This window comes from Podarcis vaucheri (genome assembly GCF_965113315.1).
Source record: "Podarcis vaucheri genome assembly, chromosome: 12".
NCBI classification, from domain to species: domain Eukaryota; kingdom Metazoa; phylum Chordata; class Lepidosauria; order Squamata; family Lacertidae; genus Podarcis; species Podarcis vaucheri.
In genome coordinates this window covers 15,837,983-15,855,474 of record NC_138750.1, presented here as the reverse complement: position 1 = coordinate 15,855,474, position 17,492 = coordinate 15,837,983, and the positions used below count along the sequence as shown (strand labels likewise).

General features: G+C 42.6%; 1 protein-coding gene and 1 long non-coding RNA gene across 2 annotated transcripts in view; one reads left to right on the top strand and one right to left on the bottom strand.

The window, feature by feature from the left end:
* The window catches only part of LOC309515390, a 64,217-nt gene that overhangs the window by 4,176 nt on the left and 42,549 nt on the right, over positions 1-17,492 (top strand). The gene's annotated exons all lie outside the window — the stretch shown is intronic.
* LIMD1 (LIM domain containing 1) overlaps positions 1-17,492 on the bottom strand; it is a 41,342-nt gene that overhangs the window by 10,364 nt on the left and 13,486 nt on the right. Inside the window, exon 3 of the mRNA XM_082193024.1 lies at positions 8,094-8,195. Within this exon, the coding sequence (XP_082049150.1) occupies positions 8,094-8,195 (102 nt within the window). The remainder of the gene's footprint in view (positions 1-8,093; positions 8,196-17,492) is intronic.

Below are 17,492 nucleotides of genomic sequence, written 5' to 3'. Positions count from 1 at the left end.
CCGAGGGGGCTGGCGTACAGCTTCTGGGCCATGTGGCCAGCATGATTAAGCCGCTTCTGGCGAACCAGAGCAGCGCACGGAAACGCCGTTTACCTTCCTGCCAGTACATACCGATTTATGTACTTGAACTTTGACATGCTTTCGAACTGCTAGGTTGGCAGGAGCAGGGACCGAGCAACGGGAGCTCACCCCGTCGCGGGGATTCGAACCGCTGACCTTCTGATCGGCAAGTCCTAGGCTCTGTGGTTTAACCCACAGCACCACCTATGGCGGGTCCCTATGATCCTACTTTAGAGCACCATTTAACCTGGTGCTGGCTTTCGACTCTAACCTGTAACATGAGCCCCACGCTTCTGTCCATCTTATTCTTCCTTCCCACCTTCAACTTTCTCCTCATCTTAGAAAATGTGAAAAGCTCGTTAAAAAAAATAAATAAATTGGGAGCGTCACTATTCTTGCAAACCATTTTAGCAAGGGCTATGACCAATTATGTCGGTCACAATTCGCCAATTAAAGAGAATGCATTAAAGGATACAGAGGTGTTGATAGCAGGAGATAAACATTTCACTATACCGAGCTCATCGCATTAACACCAGATGGCGCCTCTCGTCAAGGCAAGAAAAAATAGATGTTCAGTCTTTGTGGGATAAAACGATTCTGTAAATGTCCACCTTACCAATTTTAAATATTCCCAGTGCAAGACCCAAATTGTACAGGTTGTATCTGGTGTTAGTACTCCGCTGATAGTAAGCCTTCTGAATAAGGAAGGAGTTTGGAAGCGATGGATCTGAATATATATAAGCAGAGGATGCAACAGGTGGAACCCTCCAAAGATCCTTTGTCCCAGGGACAAAGGGTGGTCTACACTGGGCACAGCTGTCCCTCTGCCCATCACTGTTGGTCACTGCCAGCCTCGTCCCACAGAAGGAAGCTAGCATGACTCTCTCAGCGCAGAGCTCCAGGGCACAATGCTTTGGACCCAAGCTGGACCCACTGCTGTCACGTGACCTGCAATCTGTTGGTCCCTCGATACCTTCTTCCCCATTGGACACACTCAGCGGGGTGACCGTGCTGGTCAGGGGCCAGGGTTAGGATTGCTGCCCAAGGCAGGTACCAAAACAGGTAGGTAACATCCTGCTTGGGGAATGTGCTCCCCAGAGAACTCACCTCACTATCATTTCAGTACTGGGCAAAATTATTATTTTTTTGAAAAAATATCTTCCTAAGCTTTTATACACTGCCAACTTTTCGAGCTGCGTGGTTTGAAGCTGTTGTGTGTATTTTTATTGCTTCAATTCTTTATCACAAGTTGTTTTTTGTGTGGTTTTGTTTTGCAACATTTGTAATTTTTAAAAAATCCTTTCGTAAGAAACCCTAGGAATGCTGACTGACCGATGAAGGAAAGGATGCACGCTTGTTTGTTTATATAAGTATTTATATACCCCATCCCCTTGCAAAACACTGGAGCACTGGACAACAACATGAAAACATTTAAAACCAAGCCAAAACGATCATCAAAACGACTGGCTACTCCTACTCCAGAGTCATTTTATTTTTTTTATAATATTTTTTATTGCTTTTTTAAAACTCCAGAGTCATTTTAAACATCTGTATATGCCTGTCAGCATATACCGTATTTTTTGTACCATAACACTCACTTTTTTCCTCCTAAAAAGTAAGGGGAAATGTCTGTGTGTGTTATGGAGGGAATGCCTACGGGTGGCATGCCTACGGATTTTCCTCCTCTAAAAACTACGTGCGTGTTATGGTCGGGTGCGTGTTATAGAGCGAAAAATACGGTATGTATTTCAAGAGAGGCATGAAAGTCAAAAGCCAGGATGCCTGCTGAATCTCTGCTGGAGGATTGTTCCACAGCAATTAATGCCCCACTTCTGGTTGAAGCCAATATGGCCTCTGAAATATGGGGGACAACTAACAGTGCTCTTCCAGAATATCTCCGTTATTGGGATATTTGAAATAAATAAATCACTGAGCAATCAGAAGCAAACTGGACCTGCACATAGCTATTTTATCACTTTACATATTATTTGGTTTTATAATTGATTCCGGAGCTCACCTCTCATGAAACTATAGCTCAAATTATTCCCTGATAATGTGTATGGATCATATTCTGCTAAGGCCCATGTGTTCTGGGCACTGAATTCCATATTTACAGAGAACTTCTCCATCCCTCTACACAGCGAAAAGGTTAACGTATGAAACAACCCTCCTGTTACTGATAATAAGGAAAAGCAGGGCTACAGTTATATCGCTTGGGGAAGACGTTTTACTGGAACTTTACAAGATGTCCCTCAAAACTCTGGGTCTAAATCTCAAGGACTAGCCTGCGAGTCACAAAAGAAAATGTGCCTCAGGAACCCAAGCCAGTTGGGTCCCAATTCAATGGTTTAAAAAGCTCAAGCGATTATCAAAACAAGCAGCTGTCTGAAGGCTTTTTGGCTTTTTACAGCCAATACTTTTCACAAGGGCAGGGAAAGAACGTGAAAGGAGGACTTTGCAACCACATGAAATACTCCCACTTCAGATTATTTTTCTGGGCGATGAAAGCTCTCACTAGGAAAAAACAGGACGTATCTTGGATAGCTACCACTTATGTGACAGGCACAAGTCACTTAACAGAAATTCTGCATCGTGCCTGTCTTTTAACTTGGCAGCAACGATGTGGCCATGACAGAACGATGCAATTTGCACTGTTTATTATGTTCTGTTACCGCTTAACAGAATATCAAATCTCATACGAAAGGTGCCTACAGCTTTATAAGGGCCAAATCCCAAGAGTCTTTTGCTTCACTGCGCTGTCTCGCATAAATATGTCTGAATGTAAAAATTAAAAAACTGAAGTGCAGACGACTGGAGCCAACGCAGCTGCCAGATTAACAGTTAAAAATAAAATTAAAAAGTCAGTGCAAGCCTTCTCAGAATATGCACCACTAAGTTAAACAGAGCTTACTCCCAAGTAAGTGGTTATAGGATTTCAGCCTAAAGCAATGTGATGTGTGGAGCTGCAGTATTCTAAAATAAGGCTCTTTTCATTCTTATGAAGCTGTGATATTCTGAAATATAAGACGTTCTCTTACTTGAGAGACATAATACGGTTCTCAAGAGACAGAGGTTGTGCTTTATTGCATCAGACCACCTGCACACCTCTTTGAAGACATGCGCTGAGGGTAAATTCTGCTTACTATGATGTCCTCTCATAGAAATGTCAGACAGCTTAATTTATGGGCTTCTCCAGAGACAGCTAATTACTACTACAGAGAGGCTGGGTCCTGAACTCTTAGTTCCTAGCAATACTTCAAGTCCACTGTCTGCTATACTCATCCATTTCACTGCCAGACAAAGTTCATGAACGAAATAACCACGTTGGTATTTCTACTGTCCTTTTTTACTGACTGTAATTACAGGACACGTTTCCCCTTTGCGGTTTGTAATTAAAGATTTGATGCCTGTCGCTTGTGCGTGGCTGATCCATTTAAGCAACAGTTCTCATTCCCTCATACTTAAGACTTAACAGTAGCATGCTTTTATCTTCTAGATGCCCCCTCTTTATTATCCAGTGGACAGCAGGGCCCATATAATCAAAATGAATTTTGGACTTTGGACCTCTGTAATATAAAATTCAGATTACCAAAAAGAACCTAACTCCACTGAACACTGTGGGACTCAGTTTCATTTACGTCAAAGGAGATGTTTTATTCGGTCTGAACATGCTCCTGAACCCACATCAGGCAAATAGCAAATCAGTCGCCAGCCTCCCTGTGGTCAGCATCAATCCCTTGGACTTTTGACCGTTTCCTATTTTTGTACTGGTTCTGCCCATGCTTATTACCCTAGTTCAAAAAGAAACCAAAACAAGCCCAAGCCAACAAGGCGACAAGAGAACATGTCTCTCGTCAGCATTTGAGTTAGATCTCCAAAGATTTTAACATACCAAGCTAGGTACTCAATACATTTTCCAAAAAACCCACAACCATACAGCAGGGATTTGGGAAAAGTTTGAAGTTCATGGAAACTGTGAAAATAGTATTTTAAATATTAATTCTGAGGGCAATCATTCCAACTGTATTCCAGGTGAAGGTCCCTGGAATGATAGAGTTTTATGGTTAATCTAGCTTTGGCTTTGGGTCGACATGGGGGGGGGGGAGTGAAGGGGCTTTTCATTACTTAAAAGCATTTACATCCACTTTTCCACCTCAGAAGTATATGGGGGGTTGTTCAGTGAAACAAAACCAGGTCCGTTGTTTATCTCCAACATTCTCCAACGTTTTCCTGGAAACTCTCCTGAACCTAGGTACAGTGGTGCCCCGCAAGACGAATGCCTCACAAGACGAAAAACTCGCTAGACGAAAGGGTTTTCCGTTTTTGCGTTGCTTTGCTAGACGAATTTCCCTATGGGCTTGCTTCGCAAGACGAAAACGTCTTGCGCTTTTTTTTTAAAGGCGCTTGAAGAGGCGCAGTTGCGACGGACAGTGCTTCGCAAGACGAAAAACATCACAAGACGAAAAAAATTCTTTTCGTCTTGCGAGGCACCACTGTGTAAGCATTACATCAGAAGCCAAGTATAATGCTCTAATGTCAACAAAGATACATCAATACAACCATGTTAAACTGTTTAAAGATGAAAATGAATAAGAACTATGTTACAAAAAAACTCCAACCCTCCTCTGATGAAGGTACTATCCCTTTCCTCAACAATCATTCTCACCTCTGTTATTAAGGACAGAACACCAAAAGAACAAAATTCTATCATTTCTATTTGCTGGCATAACTCACCCCCTTTCCAAGATGTGAAAAACCTCAGGCTCCAATTGTGGGTTTTATGATTTACCTAACATCTGGAACATCAGTTCCCCTGCATGTCAAACGTCTTCTTTTTCGTTTTTAAGCCTTTTACCTCTCCTAATTTCTTTCAGTCATTTAAAGTACTTCCTCTGCATTTTTTATATTTTTATTTTTTGGCTCTCATCGTTCCTATCATGACCTCATGGTTCAAGACAGCTCAAAATATGCTCAAGACAGCTCAAACATATGACACGAAAATGTCAAGTCTATGTGGCTTATACGACATCGCTGGGAAGAGTCTGCATTCCAAACAAATGTGTGAAACTAGACAACAAGTATCAAAGGGTCTCTGGCGTGTGAAACGATACACTACATGGTTTTCAATGCTTATTTCTGTGACGCAGTAAAGTGTGCCTGCCTTATGAATTATGGCCTGTATCCAGAAGAGCGATTTTACTGATCCTTCAGCAAGCCACATGTCCAAGCTGCTGATCTGCAAAAACGGCTTCTGCAGCCACATGCAAAAAGGGATGTGACCTCATTTCTCTTGTGCAAAGGGTTTGCGTCAGAGGAAAGCCGACAAGGCGTCGTGTGTTACAGCCAGTCCCATGAGCAATTTCTGAAGCAAACCCAAGTACTGGAGTCCTCAGCCATAGCTCTTGCCTCCTAAACCAGCCCTCAAGTTATAAAAGCCTGTCAAAGAGAGAATACAAAACTACTTCCTGTATACAGGATGGCGACACAAGTTTATGTGGCAACTGAGTTAGCTGCATTCTGTAGAATGCAATCTTCTGTAGAAAACATATGAAGTAGGAAGGACAGGTGTCCTTCACAATAAACCCATGTAAATATGCCTGAGAGCTCCAATTTGATTTTTGACTTCTTGGGCATTTTAAGGTCACAGATCTATCATTTGCATTTTTACTGAGGGCAACAGCCTTGTAATGGCTAGGAAATATGGCAGAGTCCCATTCACATAGAGAGGATTAACTCTGACATTCATTTGATACGGAATAATACTAATTATATATGCAGTGCATTAATCCTCAATGTCAAAATACAAATCCCCATATAAATACCAAACCTAAGCATACTTTTTTTGCAAGCAAGTGTGACTGAAATAAATGGGGTTTACTTCCAAGGGTACAACCTATTTATAGTGTAGAATTTAGAACATTTGTAGCTCTGGGCAGCTAAGCCCGCTTATTTAAATATTTTTAAACAGAAGCCTAATCAAGATGAGGACATGGGAGCAGTTTAGGTTTAAAAGGGAATCTATGGTATCAGATAACGTCATTCATGCCAACGTGCTCCGCTGTCATGCAGAAAGTTCTTCCTGATGTTTAGTCAGAATCTCCTTTCTTGTAACTTGGATCCACTGGGCAAGTCGTCTGGCCTGGGACATGGCCGTTTCCCAAAGGAGAAGGTCACTAAAAGCAGACAAGCCCCTTGGAAAGACAGCTTGTCCACCAGTAGTGGTGTTCATAGGAACATGGGGAGCTGATATGGAGTCAGAACCCTTTTCCCCATCTAACTTAGTACTGTCTACACCAGGTGTGACCTTTGGGCTCTCCAAATGTTGCTGAACTACAATTCCCATTAGCCCCAAAGGACCTGGCCAACAGTTAGGGATTATGGGATTTGTAGTTCAGCAACCTATGGCAGGCCAAAGGTTCTCCACATCTGGTCTATACTGCCTAGCAGCTCTCCAAGGTTTGAGGAAGGGGTCTCTCCTAGCCGTAGCTGGAGACGCCAGGATGTCAGGGACCAGGCAAAGGAGGAATGGTGGAGACCGCCTCCCCAGCCTGACCCTTCCAGAGAAGAAGGCGACAGTTCAGAATTACAACAGGGGTTTGAGGGAGATCACAGCTCAGAGGCAGATGAGGGGGAAAGCTGGGAAATAATGGGAGAGGAGGAAGAAGCAGCAGCACCAGAGGGCGGACAGCCGATGGACACAGTGTCTTTAGGAAGCATTCCAGACCCCCCTCTCCCAGCACCTGGCGAGCATTGAAAGTAGGAGAGCAAAGAGCTCAAAGGCAGAAGGCACTTCTCAGCACCCGTAGTGATGACACATGAAGGAGAGGGAGATGGTGGAGACTCACTCAGGACAACACCATTATTCCAAGAGGTTGCATTCCCAAGCCTCTCTCTGTGAATATTGAATAAAAAGCAGTTGGTACTTTTCCTTGTCTTATCTGTTCCTGGGGACCTGCCATGGGGGTTGGATCCACTGCTGCCTGACACAGGGATTGAACCTGAAGTTTCTTGTTTGCAAATCTGATTCTCTACCTCTGAGCTACATCCTTCCCCTCCAAAATGCCAGCCATGAGGTGTATTCTTTGGCACACATTCGGTTTGCATGAGGTGTCGAGTTCAACACACCCAGCCGACTCCCCACATCTCACACTGGAACCCTTTGCAAGTTTCAGAGGTTCTCCAGTAGACAAGTTGCTATGAAAAGGTTCCCTGAAAGTAGAAGTCTGAAAAGCCTGTGTGCTAAGCCTTCAAAACCGGTGTAAGATGACAAGAGCTTGTGTTTCAACTATTATTGAAGAGATGCTTATATAAGCCTGCAAGGCACGAGTAAATTTAGAGATTTATATAAAACGCATTCCCGGAAACAGTGAAGCATTTATCGTAACTACGAGTACAAGAAAGAATGGAATCCCTATTTTGGGAAGTGAGGTACAAGGTCCTAAGTATATATACTAAAGAGCCAGGTGGCCTTGACTGCCACTGAATACACACTAATGAACATCCCTCTAAATATAAACAGGTATGACTAAAATAGTTGTCTCAATGGAAAGAGACAGAGACCATGAGAGTGGAACGCTCTCTATTTCCAGCAGAACCATAAACCTACAATGTATTGGCTCTGGCCCCAAAACTGGGGAGAATATGACTGAAGAAGTTGGCTGTCATAATCAAAAAGAAGAGACAAAGATGTGGGAAGACTGGATAGATATTCCAGGAGTTCACCATGCAATTAAAAATCCCTTCCTAATTAAAAGGAGGCAGAGATTGTGCCAGGAATGCAAAAGTGCTGAGGGCCTAGGTCTCCCCACTCCTGAGTATCTGCAGAAGTGCACATGTGAAAGAAAAAAATGATGAAGAGTTAAGGCAGCATTTTAGGAGCCTCTGCTAAGTTTTGGAAATCAGCAGATACCAGACTTTGCTGACCTCTGACCTCAGGTTTGTGCTCATTTTTTTCACTGCAAGGCACACGTTTTCTGCAAATCTCGTCTCGCCTGTAAACAGAGAAGCTTTTCCTTGATATAACAGATACTTACTACACGCCCCACAGGTAAAGCATCCGTCGTGGTAGAGATTCCCCATTGCCTGGCAAGCTTGGTTTGCGCCATATACACCTTTGTTGCACTTCACGCAGGTTCCTAAAGAAGACACAAACACAGGTCAGATGAAGACTCCACAACACTTAAGTAGTAATCCAAGCATGGGAGAAATAGAGTATGCCCACGAGAGGCAGGTGTATATTATGGTTTGGTTTAGAAACCAAGCTGGTGGAAAAACATAGTTCCAAACATAAAAAGCATAAGGGTGTTCAATGTACTAGTTTATTTATAAAGGCAGATAGCTGGGAACAAGCAAACATACTTTTAGGAGGTAAAATTGTTTCACTTATCTGAAGCACATTCTGTTCAGTTATATAATCTGTTTACCCTATTAGTGCTCACAGATTTATTTTTTAAAATTACTGTCTTAGGTAGCTTGATGTGAACAAGTAGAAAGTTGCACCCCCCCTTTTTTTTCTTGCCAAAAGAACAAAGTGGCTCAACTATAAGGGGATTTTTCTTCCTTCAAAATCACATGTTTATCCTCATTTCAAGGCCACATTAGGAAACGTTTCATATACCCTGTGGGTATAGGACGGTATATAAATTCAATAAAAATAGATAGACAGGTAGATAGATGACAGACTGACAGATAGTTTCTGAATTCTGGTTTTTGCTTTCACAAATACATATGGTTATATTCTTACCCATTTCCATCTGAAACAGTGTTTTCCCAAACTTAGGTCTCCAGCTGTTTTTGGATTACAAATCCCATCATCCCTAGCTAGCAAGACAAGTGGTCAGGGATGATGGGAACTGTAGTCAGAAAAAACAGCTGGAAACCAGAGTTTGGGAAAAACTGACCTGGAAGCTCCAAAACAAAATAGAACCAGAAGGGCATATTTTGAAAAACCATGGCATTCTAGGGCTTAATTTTAATGTAGCTTGATCACAGACCTCAAAATTCAGAAGTTACTAGTTTCAAAAGGCCCTGTCAAATTGCTCTTCTGGTCAAAGCTAACTGCTCTGACATCAGACTGGTAGGCCCAAATCTGCCAGACTAGGGCGTCTGTGACATCAAAACACTAAGTCAGCAGGAGTAAGGCAGAGGGAATATGGTCAAAGGCAGAAATGGCTCTTCTACGGAGTTTCCAATTAACAGTACTGGTTGAAATGCTTGTGTACCTATGGGCAAAACAACGTAAGCAGTTAGGATGCTTTGTAGAGGTTTGCTTTGTCAGCAGTGTGGAGAGGTGAAGCAGTTGTGGGAACAGCTTTCAAATCTCTTTTGCAAAAACCGTGGGAATCCGTGGTGTTGCACAATAATAATAAGAAAGAACCCTATGTTAATTTGCTACTCTTGATCAAAGATCCTCTGCAGGTGCCGTGTGATTTTTTAAAAAAGGTTTGCATTCAACACCTTTTTTTTTTTAACACCCTACAAAACGTGCCTCCTCAGTTTACAATGAATATTCTACAGCTAAAAGGTGTGGAGGAAGGAGGGGTTGTGAAAGTATGGTCTTTGAATTAAGTCTGTGAAAGGTGCTACAATCCTTTCCCCTCTTAATAGCACCAGCAGTATTTTGCCCTGAATAAAAATACTGTCTTTTGCTTCTAAGGCTATGTACGTATTTATAGTCGTCATCGTCATTCATCACCTTCCATGCAAGCATCACAAGGTAATGTTCAGTAAAAAATAGCTAAAAACAGTTCAAAACAACACAAAAACCAGCAGCTATGTTGAACAAACCAAATCAAAATGGCGGAGACCCATTCATCCAACTGGGAAATAGGACTTCAACTGTTTCCACAAAGCGCAAATGATGGGCGCCTGTCATATCTCAACAGGAATGCTATTTTACATATATAAAGAATAGTTGTGACATTACGATCTTTGTGATAGGATCTCGCCTTCTTAAAACAATAACAGATGGGTATTTGAATTTTCTTGTCTCATGGAGAAAACAGCAGCAAACAGCCTCAGCCCAGTATACCTGAAGAAGTGTCTCCACCTCCATCATTCAGCTCCGAGGGCCTTCTGGTGGTTCCCTCCCTGAAAGAAGGGAGGTTACAGGGAACCAGGCAGAGGGCCTTCTCGGTAGTAGCACCCGCCCTGTGGAACGCCCTCCCATCAGATGTGAAGGAAATAAACAACTATCTGACTTTTAGAAGACATCTGAAGGCAGCCCTGTTTAGGGAAGCTTTTAATATTTGACGAATTATTGTATTTTAATATTTTGCTGGAAACTGCCCAGAGTGGCTGAGGAAACCCAGCCAGATGGGCGGAGGATAAATAATAAATTATTATTATTATTATTATTATTATTATTATTATTAGTGGAATAGGGGATGGGGTTAAGCACTCTTCTCCCTTCAACAGATTCCCCCAATCCCTCTTCCCACACCGGCAGCTGGTATTAAACCTTTAAGGCACATACAGACCCAACCAACGATTTATATCTGTGTTGCATCTGCTTGCTCACTCAGATGTTTATCTGGGCAAGCATTTGGTAAAGATCATTTTAGCAGAATACTTAAGAACGTGCACTTTAAAATGTTTAACATGCCTTCTTAATTTTTTAGATTTAACTGCTTGAGCCTAGCAACGAAATGTAAGTAGTCCTATTAGTCTCTGTGTGCTGGTGGCTGCTCCCACCTAATCTCATGGAATTCTATTTAGGAAATTTAAAATTTTTAATACAGTGGTACCTTGGTTCTTGAACTTAATTTGTTCCGGGAGTCCGTTCGACTCTCGAAACTTTCAAAAACCAAGGCGCGGCTTCCGATTGGCTGCAGGAGCTTCTTGCACTCAAACGGAAGCCGCGTCAGACGTTCGGGTTCCGAAAAACATCCGCAAACCGGAACACTCACTTCCAGGTTTAGGGTGTTCGGGAGTCGATTTGTTCATCAACTAAGCCATTTGGCAACCAAGGTATGACTGTATAGGCAGCAACAAAGAGCACACATAACGGCACAACAAGGTCACTAAAGGAAGGAAGAAACTCACGGATTATGATGGTTAGTGGGCGGAGGGGCACATGTGTGGAGTTGTCCTAACAACAGCAATATTGCTAGAGTTACCTGGATGGGGCTTGGCATGGTGGCAGCAAGATGGAGGCTGCATGGACCCAACGGCATGATGGGCTCCCCCAGAGCATCACCGAAGCCCCATCCTTGTTGCTGTTTTTCAGCTAAGCTTAGTGGCGTTGCTCTTGGTAGGGTAGTTCTGGAGCTCTACCACTGGGGTCAACGCCCAAGACTATATTACTTAGATAGTGATAAAAGAGATGTGTCCTTTCTAGAGTGGCTTGTGCAAACCGCAAATAAATTGACATTAGTTCTGACTTGTGATAATTTACTCTGCATCCAAGTGCTTGCTAAAATAAGCCAATGGTAAGATCGTTTCCAGTGCCGATACTGTGCTTGTTATGCAAACTTTACATTGTAAAGGGTTGTGTACGTGAACACTAACAGCACAGTCCTATGCATGGCTGCTCGTGGAGTCAACTGTGCTCAGTAGGGCTTGCTTCCAGGTAAAAGTGCATAGGATTGCAGTCGCACACTGTATTGCAGTACACAACATATCTAGAAGGGCATCTGCCTTCGTTTGATTAATTTTGCTGTTGTATAAAATCTGCTTCTCTGAACAAGATCTGTTGAAATCCACATGTGCTGTTGTTGATACTCCCTTGTTATTGTTTGGCTGTTTCCAAAAGAACATATTGTTGTGATTTTTATTTTTCATTAGTGGTCATTAATTGCAAAAAGGGGGGCAAAAGCAATTATGGAAAACACGCTTAATATTGAGCCTAGATACTGTAGTGGAAGTTACTATCACCTTTACAATCCTACTGCTTTGTTTACTTTGTTCCAATGAACTCCATATGAGCCACTGAGAACACTCATTTGGACAATTTTATGCCCATTATAATGAAATTAACGAACATGACCATGTTAGGGCCATTAAGTTCAACAGGTCTACTCTGAGCAAAACTTGGCTAAATAACTCCAGAAGATATTCAAGCTGAACTCACCCATGGTTATTTCATGCTACCGCTATGGGGAAACATATAGGCACTTACAAAATGGCTTTTTCTATGTGATCAAGAGAATTTTAACTATACCTCTTCAACTGTGAAGTGTGAAAACCCCACTCAGTGGACCATCAACAAGAAGGAGAGAACTCACTCTGAATCTCATCTACAGGTGGTACCTAACACCAAGGAAATTAGCACTAATACGCCCAGGAACCTCACCAAAATGCTGGAGAGGGTGCACCTCCACAGGCACATACATACACATGTGGTGGGAATGCCCCAAAATCCAACTATTTTGGACAACAGCCATACAATAAATATGTAAAATAACTAAGCAAGTGTTAGAAATCACCCCAGAACTGGCTCTACTAAACATATTCCAAGACAATAATGCCCACTCACATCACAAAGAACTCATAGCCCACCTACTCTCAGCAACCAGAAACACCATAACCAGACACTGGAGAGACGTGTCAGGAGTAAGCATGGACCAATGGTACCAAATAGTATGGGAAACAGCCTTACTAGAAAAATTAACCAATAAACTAAACTGACACAGGGACAAATAGAAGAAGACACCTTCACCCCGGTATGGCTCTCCTTTATCACATACACAGCCCAACAGGACAGTGACAATAATCCACCAACAGCATACAAATCAATATGGCTAACCTGATCCAAAACACCCACCCACCCCACTCACACACGAAAACAAAGATCACCATAGCCAATCACAAACAAGCAACCATACCCTAGGCCAACCCCAATTTCTCTCACCACCAAAGGAACAGAAGCGAATAACAAAACACCACACATACATTAAGCAAATTAGAAACATCACCTCCCGACCCCACCCCCCCTCGCCTCCCCCCCTCCACCTCTTTCCCCCTTTTTCTTCCTAATGTAACCCTAACGTCTCAACAAATGAAACTAACCTATGGGAAATATAACTTGAAAAAAGAGACATTGCACATACCTTTGTAAACCAAGAAAACTTTAATAAAAATATTTTTTTAAAAAAACCTGTGAAGTGTGGATATGAGGAACAGGTTTTTGGAAACATGCGCATCATTACAGGACACACTCATCAGAGAACAGGGATTGTCTGTGGTTTCCAAAGAGTGTGTTGCTATGTGATATATGAAAAACTCAAGATTTTTATCATGCACATGTTGATTCATCAAAACAATAAAACAAAATAAGAGCTGCTTCCAAGTTTTTTAAATTTTTTATTGCAAGTACTTTTCCAAATGCATAATGACTTATCGGAAGGCAAATGTGGGTATCAAAGAAAACCTAGGGACTCCTCTGTTTACTCATCTGTTTCTCACAAGTGACTTGGGAGAACATCCCAAGACTTGAAATCATAATTTGGGGAGTGGCAATAAGATTCCTCTAGAGAGGCAGCTAATTTAAATCGTGATTTACTTCTCTCCAGCACTGGATATTTCTCAATAAATCAGCTACTGGGAAGAGTACCAAGTCCACGGCTCTTCCCTTTCCCAGACTATTTCTTGAAATGAAGTTTCAATATGACTCAGTATCCCATGTCAGATTGGTTTCCTGCAGTAATTTCCAGACCGAAGAACAGATGTTTTCTGCTGGTGGCAATGCAGAGAATTAGGGTGGGCCCGATTCTCAGGGCCGTTTGCTAAAAGGACACAGGCCCGGCATTCATATGATGTGTTGGAGCTGAACGGCAAGAACCTTTTGCATCTTGTGACTGCAGAAGATGTTGTCACAAGACAGCGCATTCGCTTTATTTTCCTTCCACCCAAAAATGGACATACACCAAATTCCACTCTTCTGCTAAGTGCCTGCACACTGCTTTCACTTTACCATTGCAGTTGTTTTTCTCCTTCTTGTGTGTTACACTGGAAACAGACTTGATGGAACCAGTAATAAGTTCTTTGTTTGATAAGGATTCTGGAGGTAAATACAGTGGTACCTCGGGTTAAGAACTTAATTCGTTCTGGAGGTCTGTTCTTAACCTGAAACTGTTCTTAACCTGAAGCACCACTTTAGCAAATGGGGCCTCCTGCTGCCGCTGTGCCGCCGGAGCACAATTTCTGTTCTCATCCTGAAGCAAAGTTCTTAACCCGAGGTACTATTTCTGGGTTAGCGGAGTCTGTAACCTGAAGCGTCTGTACCCTGAAGCATCTGTGACACGAGGTACCACTGCAAGTCCATTAAGGAAGAAAAGAAATATGCCAAATCCCACTGGGCTGTCATCATGGCTCCCTTTGGGCGTTCAGGATTTCCACTGTGCCAGATTTATCATCAATCCGTTCCTAAGAAGTACCAAAATCTGGGGCACTTTGCAGTGGTATATTTAGTTGCATATTGTGCATGAACAAGTACAATTACTTTCTAGTCACGTGTGCAGGTTACATTCCAGAAGCAGCACGTATATGCAAAAATTGCACATAGCCAAAATTACCTTTCTTTTTATCTGGCAGCTAGGGGGAAAGCCCCTGTGTTTCTGCTGCCTCCCCTCCTCTCCATATGCGAGCAATCAAGAATCAGAGGAGAAAGGAGGCAGGCAGAGAGAGTCATAGGTAGACTGGGATGCAGCTGCAGCCAAGAGTGTATACCTGAATTATTGCAAGTTAAATGTGCGTCTGATGCAACTCGACTTTGCTTGTTACGAGGGTTTTCAAATTAAACACTTAAGTGGCAGACAGAAGACAGCTATGTATTCTGTCATACACTAGAGTCCACCCCCCAATTTCTCCAATAAAGAGTAGGGGGGAAACCAGCCATCTCACCATTGTTTACATCAGCCAAGTGAAAGAAGGCCGACCAAGATTTGAGGGGGAAGCCGTGCCGTGCAATCTCAGGATTAGTAGCGTGCAGGAAATCTGCTCTTGTGAAATACGCAGATCAATCATGAAACTTGGAATATGGCCTGAAAGAACCACTTCAAGCTGACAGCAACCTTTATTTTTTATGTACTGTAAGAGTCAAATTATTATATCTTTTACAGTAGGCAATATATCATCCTTTGCAACCAAACGGGAAAGAAAAATAGCATCTCTGTGTAGAACAGGCCTTAATTCTACTAGCGCTCCTCAATTCTACTAGCACTCCTTAATTCTACTATAGCATTCTCCTATAGACTCTATTCTTTCCCATTTTTATATGCTTCTTCTCAGAATCTAAGCTTTATGATGAACAACCTGACTTTCTCTATTCTCTTGCTTGCATTTCTATGTCCATTGCAGCTTCCTGCCATCAGAATACCCTCTCACCCAACACCTGATTTTCCTACAATCAAGCGTGTCCTTTGACATGTGTTTACTTTGACTTCTCTTCAAATTTGACTCTTCTTCCACCTTCTCTTTCCTTTACTTCTCCACGTGCCTTGTCCTTGATTAGACTGTAAGCCTACAGGCAGGACTAGTTTATTTTTGGATGCTTACAGCATCAAGTATGATTAGGCACTTCATAAAAAAACATGAACACCAGCTTCTGAGTAAAGATGCTTGAGGAATTTAATTTATGTGCATTTTGAAGCAACGGCCTGATCCATACCTCCCAGACTAATATGCAGATTGGAATATAATTATTCTTCAGATTTTGTATGCATCAGAAATTTGTGATACAGTTCTTGGTAAGTATCAAAATGCATTTTAAAATGTGCATTTCAGGATAAAAATACATCTTTAAATACAAATTTCTGTGAAGGCCTTTTTTAAAATGCAGATAAATGTGGAAATAAAATTAATATATGCAAAATTGTCATGGACCGGAAATAAACTGATCTATCCATCTCTAGTTTTGTCCCACCACAGCGACAAAGTGAAAGTGCATGCCATATTTTGCAATTCCATTAGATGCATACAGCTTTGTCCAAACACCGTGTGCCTGTTTTATCTGAAAACAAATTTATTCTGATAACAGAAATAAGGCTTGCTAGGGTTGTGAATAGCACTACCAGTGAGGGAGGGATGCAGGTGGTGCTGTGGTCTAAACCACTGAGCCTCTTGAGCTTGCCAATCAGAAGGTTGGCGGTTCGAATCCCTGCGATGGGTGAGCTCCCACTGCCTACCTAGCAGTTCGAAAGCAAGTCAAAGTGCAAGTAGATAAATAGGTACCGCTCCAGCGGGAAGGTAAACGGTGTTTCCATACGCTGCTCTGGTTTCGCCAGAAGCAGCTTAGTCATGCTGGCCACATGACCCGGAAAAACTATCTGCGGACAAACGCCGTCTCCCTCGGCCTGTAAAGCAAGATGAGCGCCACAACCCCAGAGTCGTCTGCGACTGGACTTAACTGTCATGGATCCTTTACCTTCTACCGGGGTGGGGACTATCTGCTAATTTTATCAAAACAATGCAATATAATGGAGTCATTAAAACTGGTGTCACAAGATTATGAGGTCGACCACCAAACAGGGAATTTTACCCAAAAAGGGTACAGTGATTTTTCTTAAATGCAGAAGTAATGCTGATGGCTTCAGAGGACTCAGGGGATATCGTGAACTTCAAAAACAAAACCCACACCATTTCCCAGAGAAAATACCTTAGACTGAAAACCCCCATCTGCACTATTTACTAGATGGCTCAGTTGGTTAGAGTACGATGTAGATGACACCATGGTTGCAGGCATATTCCTGCCTTGTAGGGGCCTAGACTAGATGACCCTCAGGGTCCCTATCCAACTCTACAATTCTATATAACTGATTCCATGATTTAAAGCAGTATCACACCGTTTTAAACTGCCACAGCTTTCCCTCGAAGCATGCTAGGAAGTGTACTTTGTTTAAGGATGTTGAGAGATCCCCATTTCCCTCACAGAGCTACTTCCCCTCTGGAAATTGTAGCCCTGTGAAGGGGAATATGAGGCTCCTAACAACCCTCAGCTTTTTCAGACCCATCATCCAGGAAGCCAAACAAGCAAATGGCTGTGCCCACCCTGCTCTTCAAAAGGACAGCGAAAGGGGGCATGTCAGGTTTTGAGACAATGTCTTGGGCTTGTGCCTAACCTTTGTTGTTGTTTAGTCATTTAGTCGTGTCTGACTCTTCGTGACCCCCTGGACCAGAGCACGCCAGGCACTCCTGTCTTCCACTGCCTCATGCTTCGAGGCAGCTGGTAGCTTCGAGAACACTGTCCAACCATCTCTTCCTCTGTCATCCCCTTCTCCTTGTGCCCTCAATCTTTCCCAACATCAGGGTCTTTTCCAGGGAGTCTTCTCTTCTCATGAGGTGGCCAAAGTACTGGAGCCTCAACTTCACAATCTGTCCTTCCAGTGAGCACTCAGGGCGGATTTCCTTCAGAATGAAGAGATTTGATCTTCTTGCAGTCCATGGGACTCTCAAGAGTCTCCTCCAGCACCATAAATCAAAAGCATCAATTATTT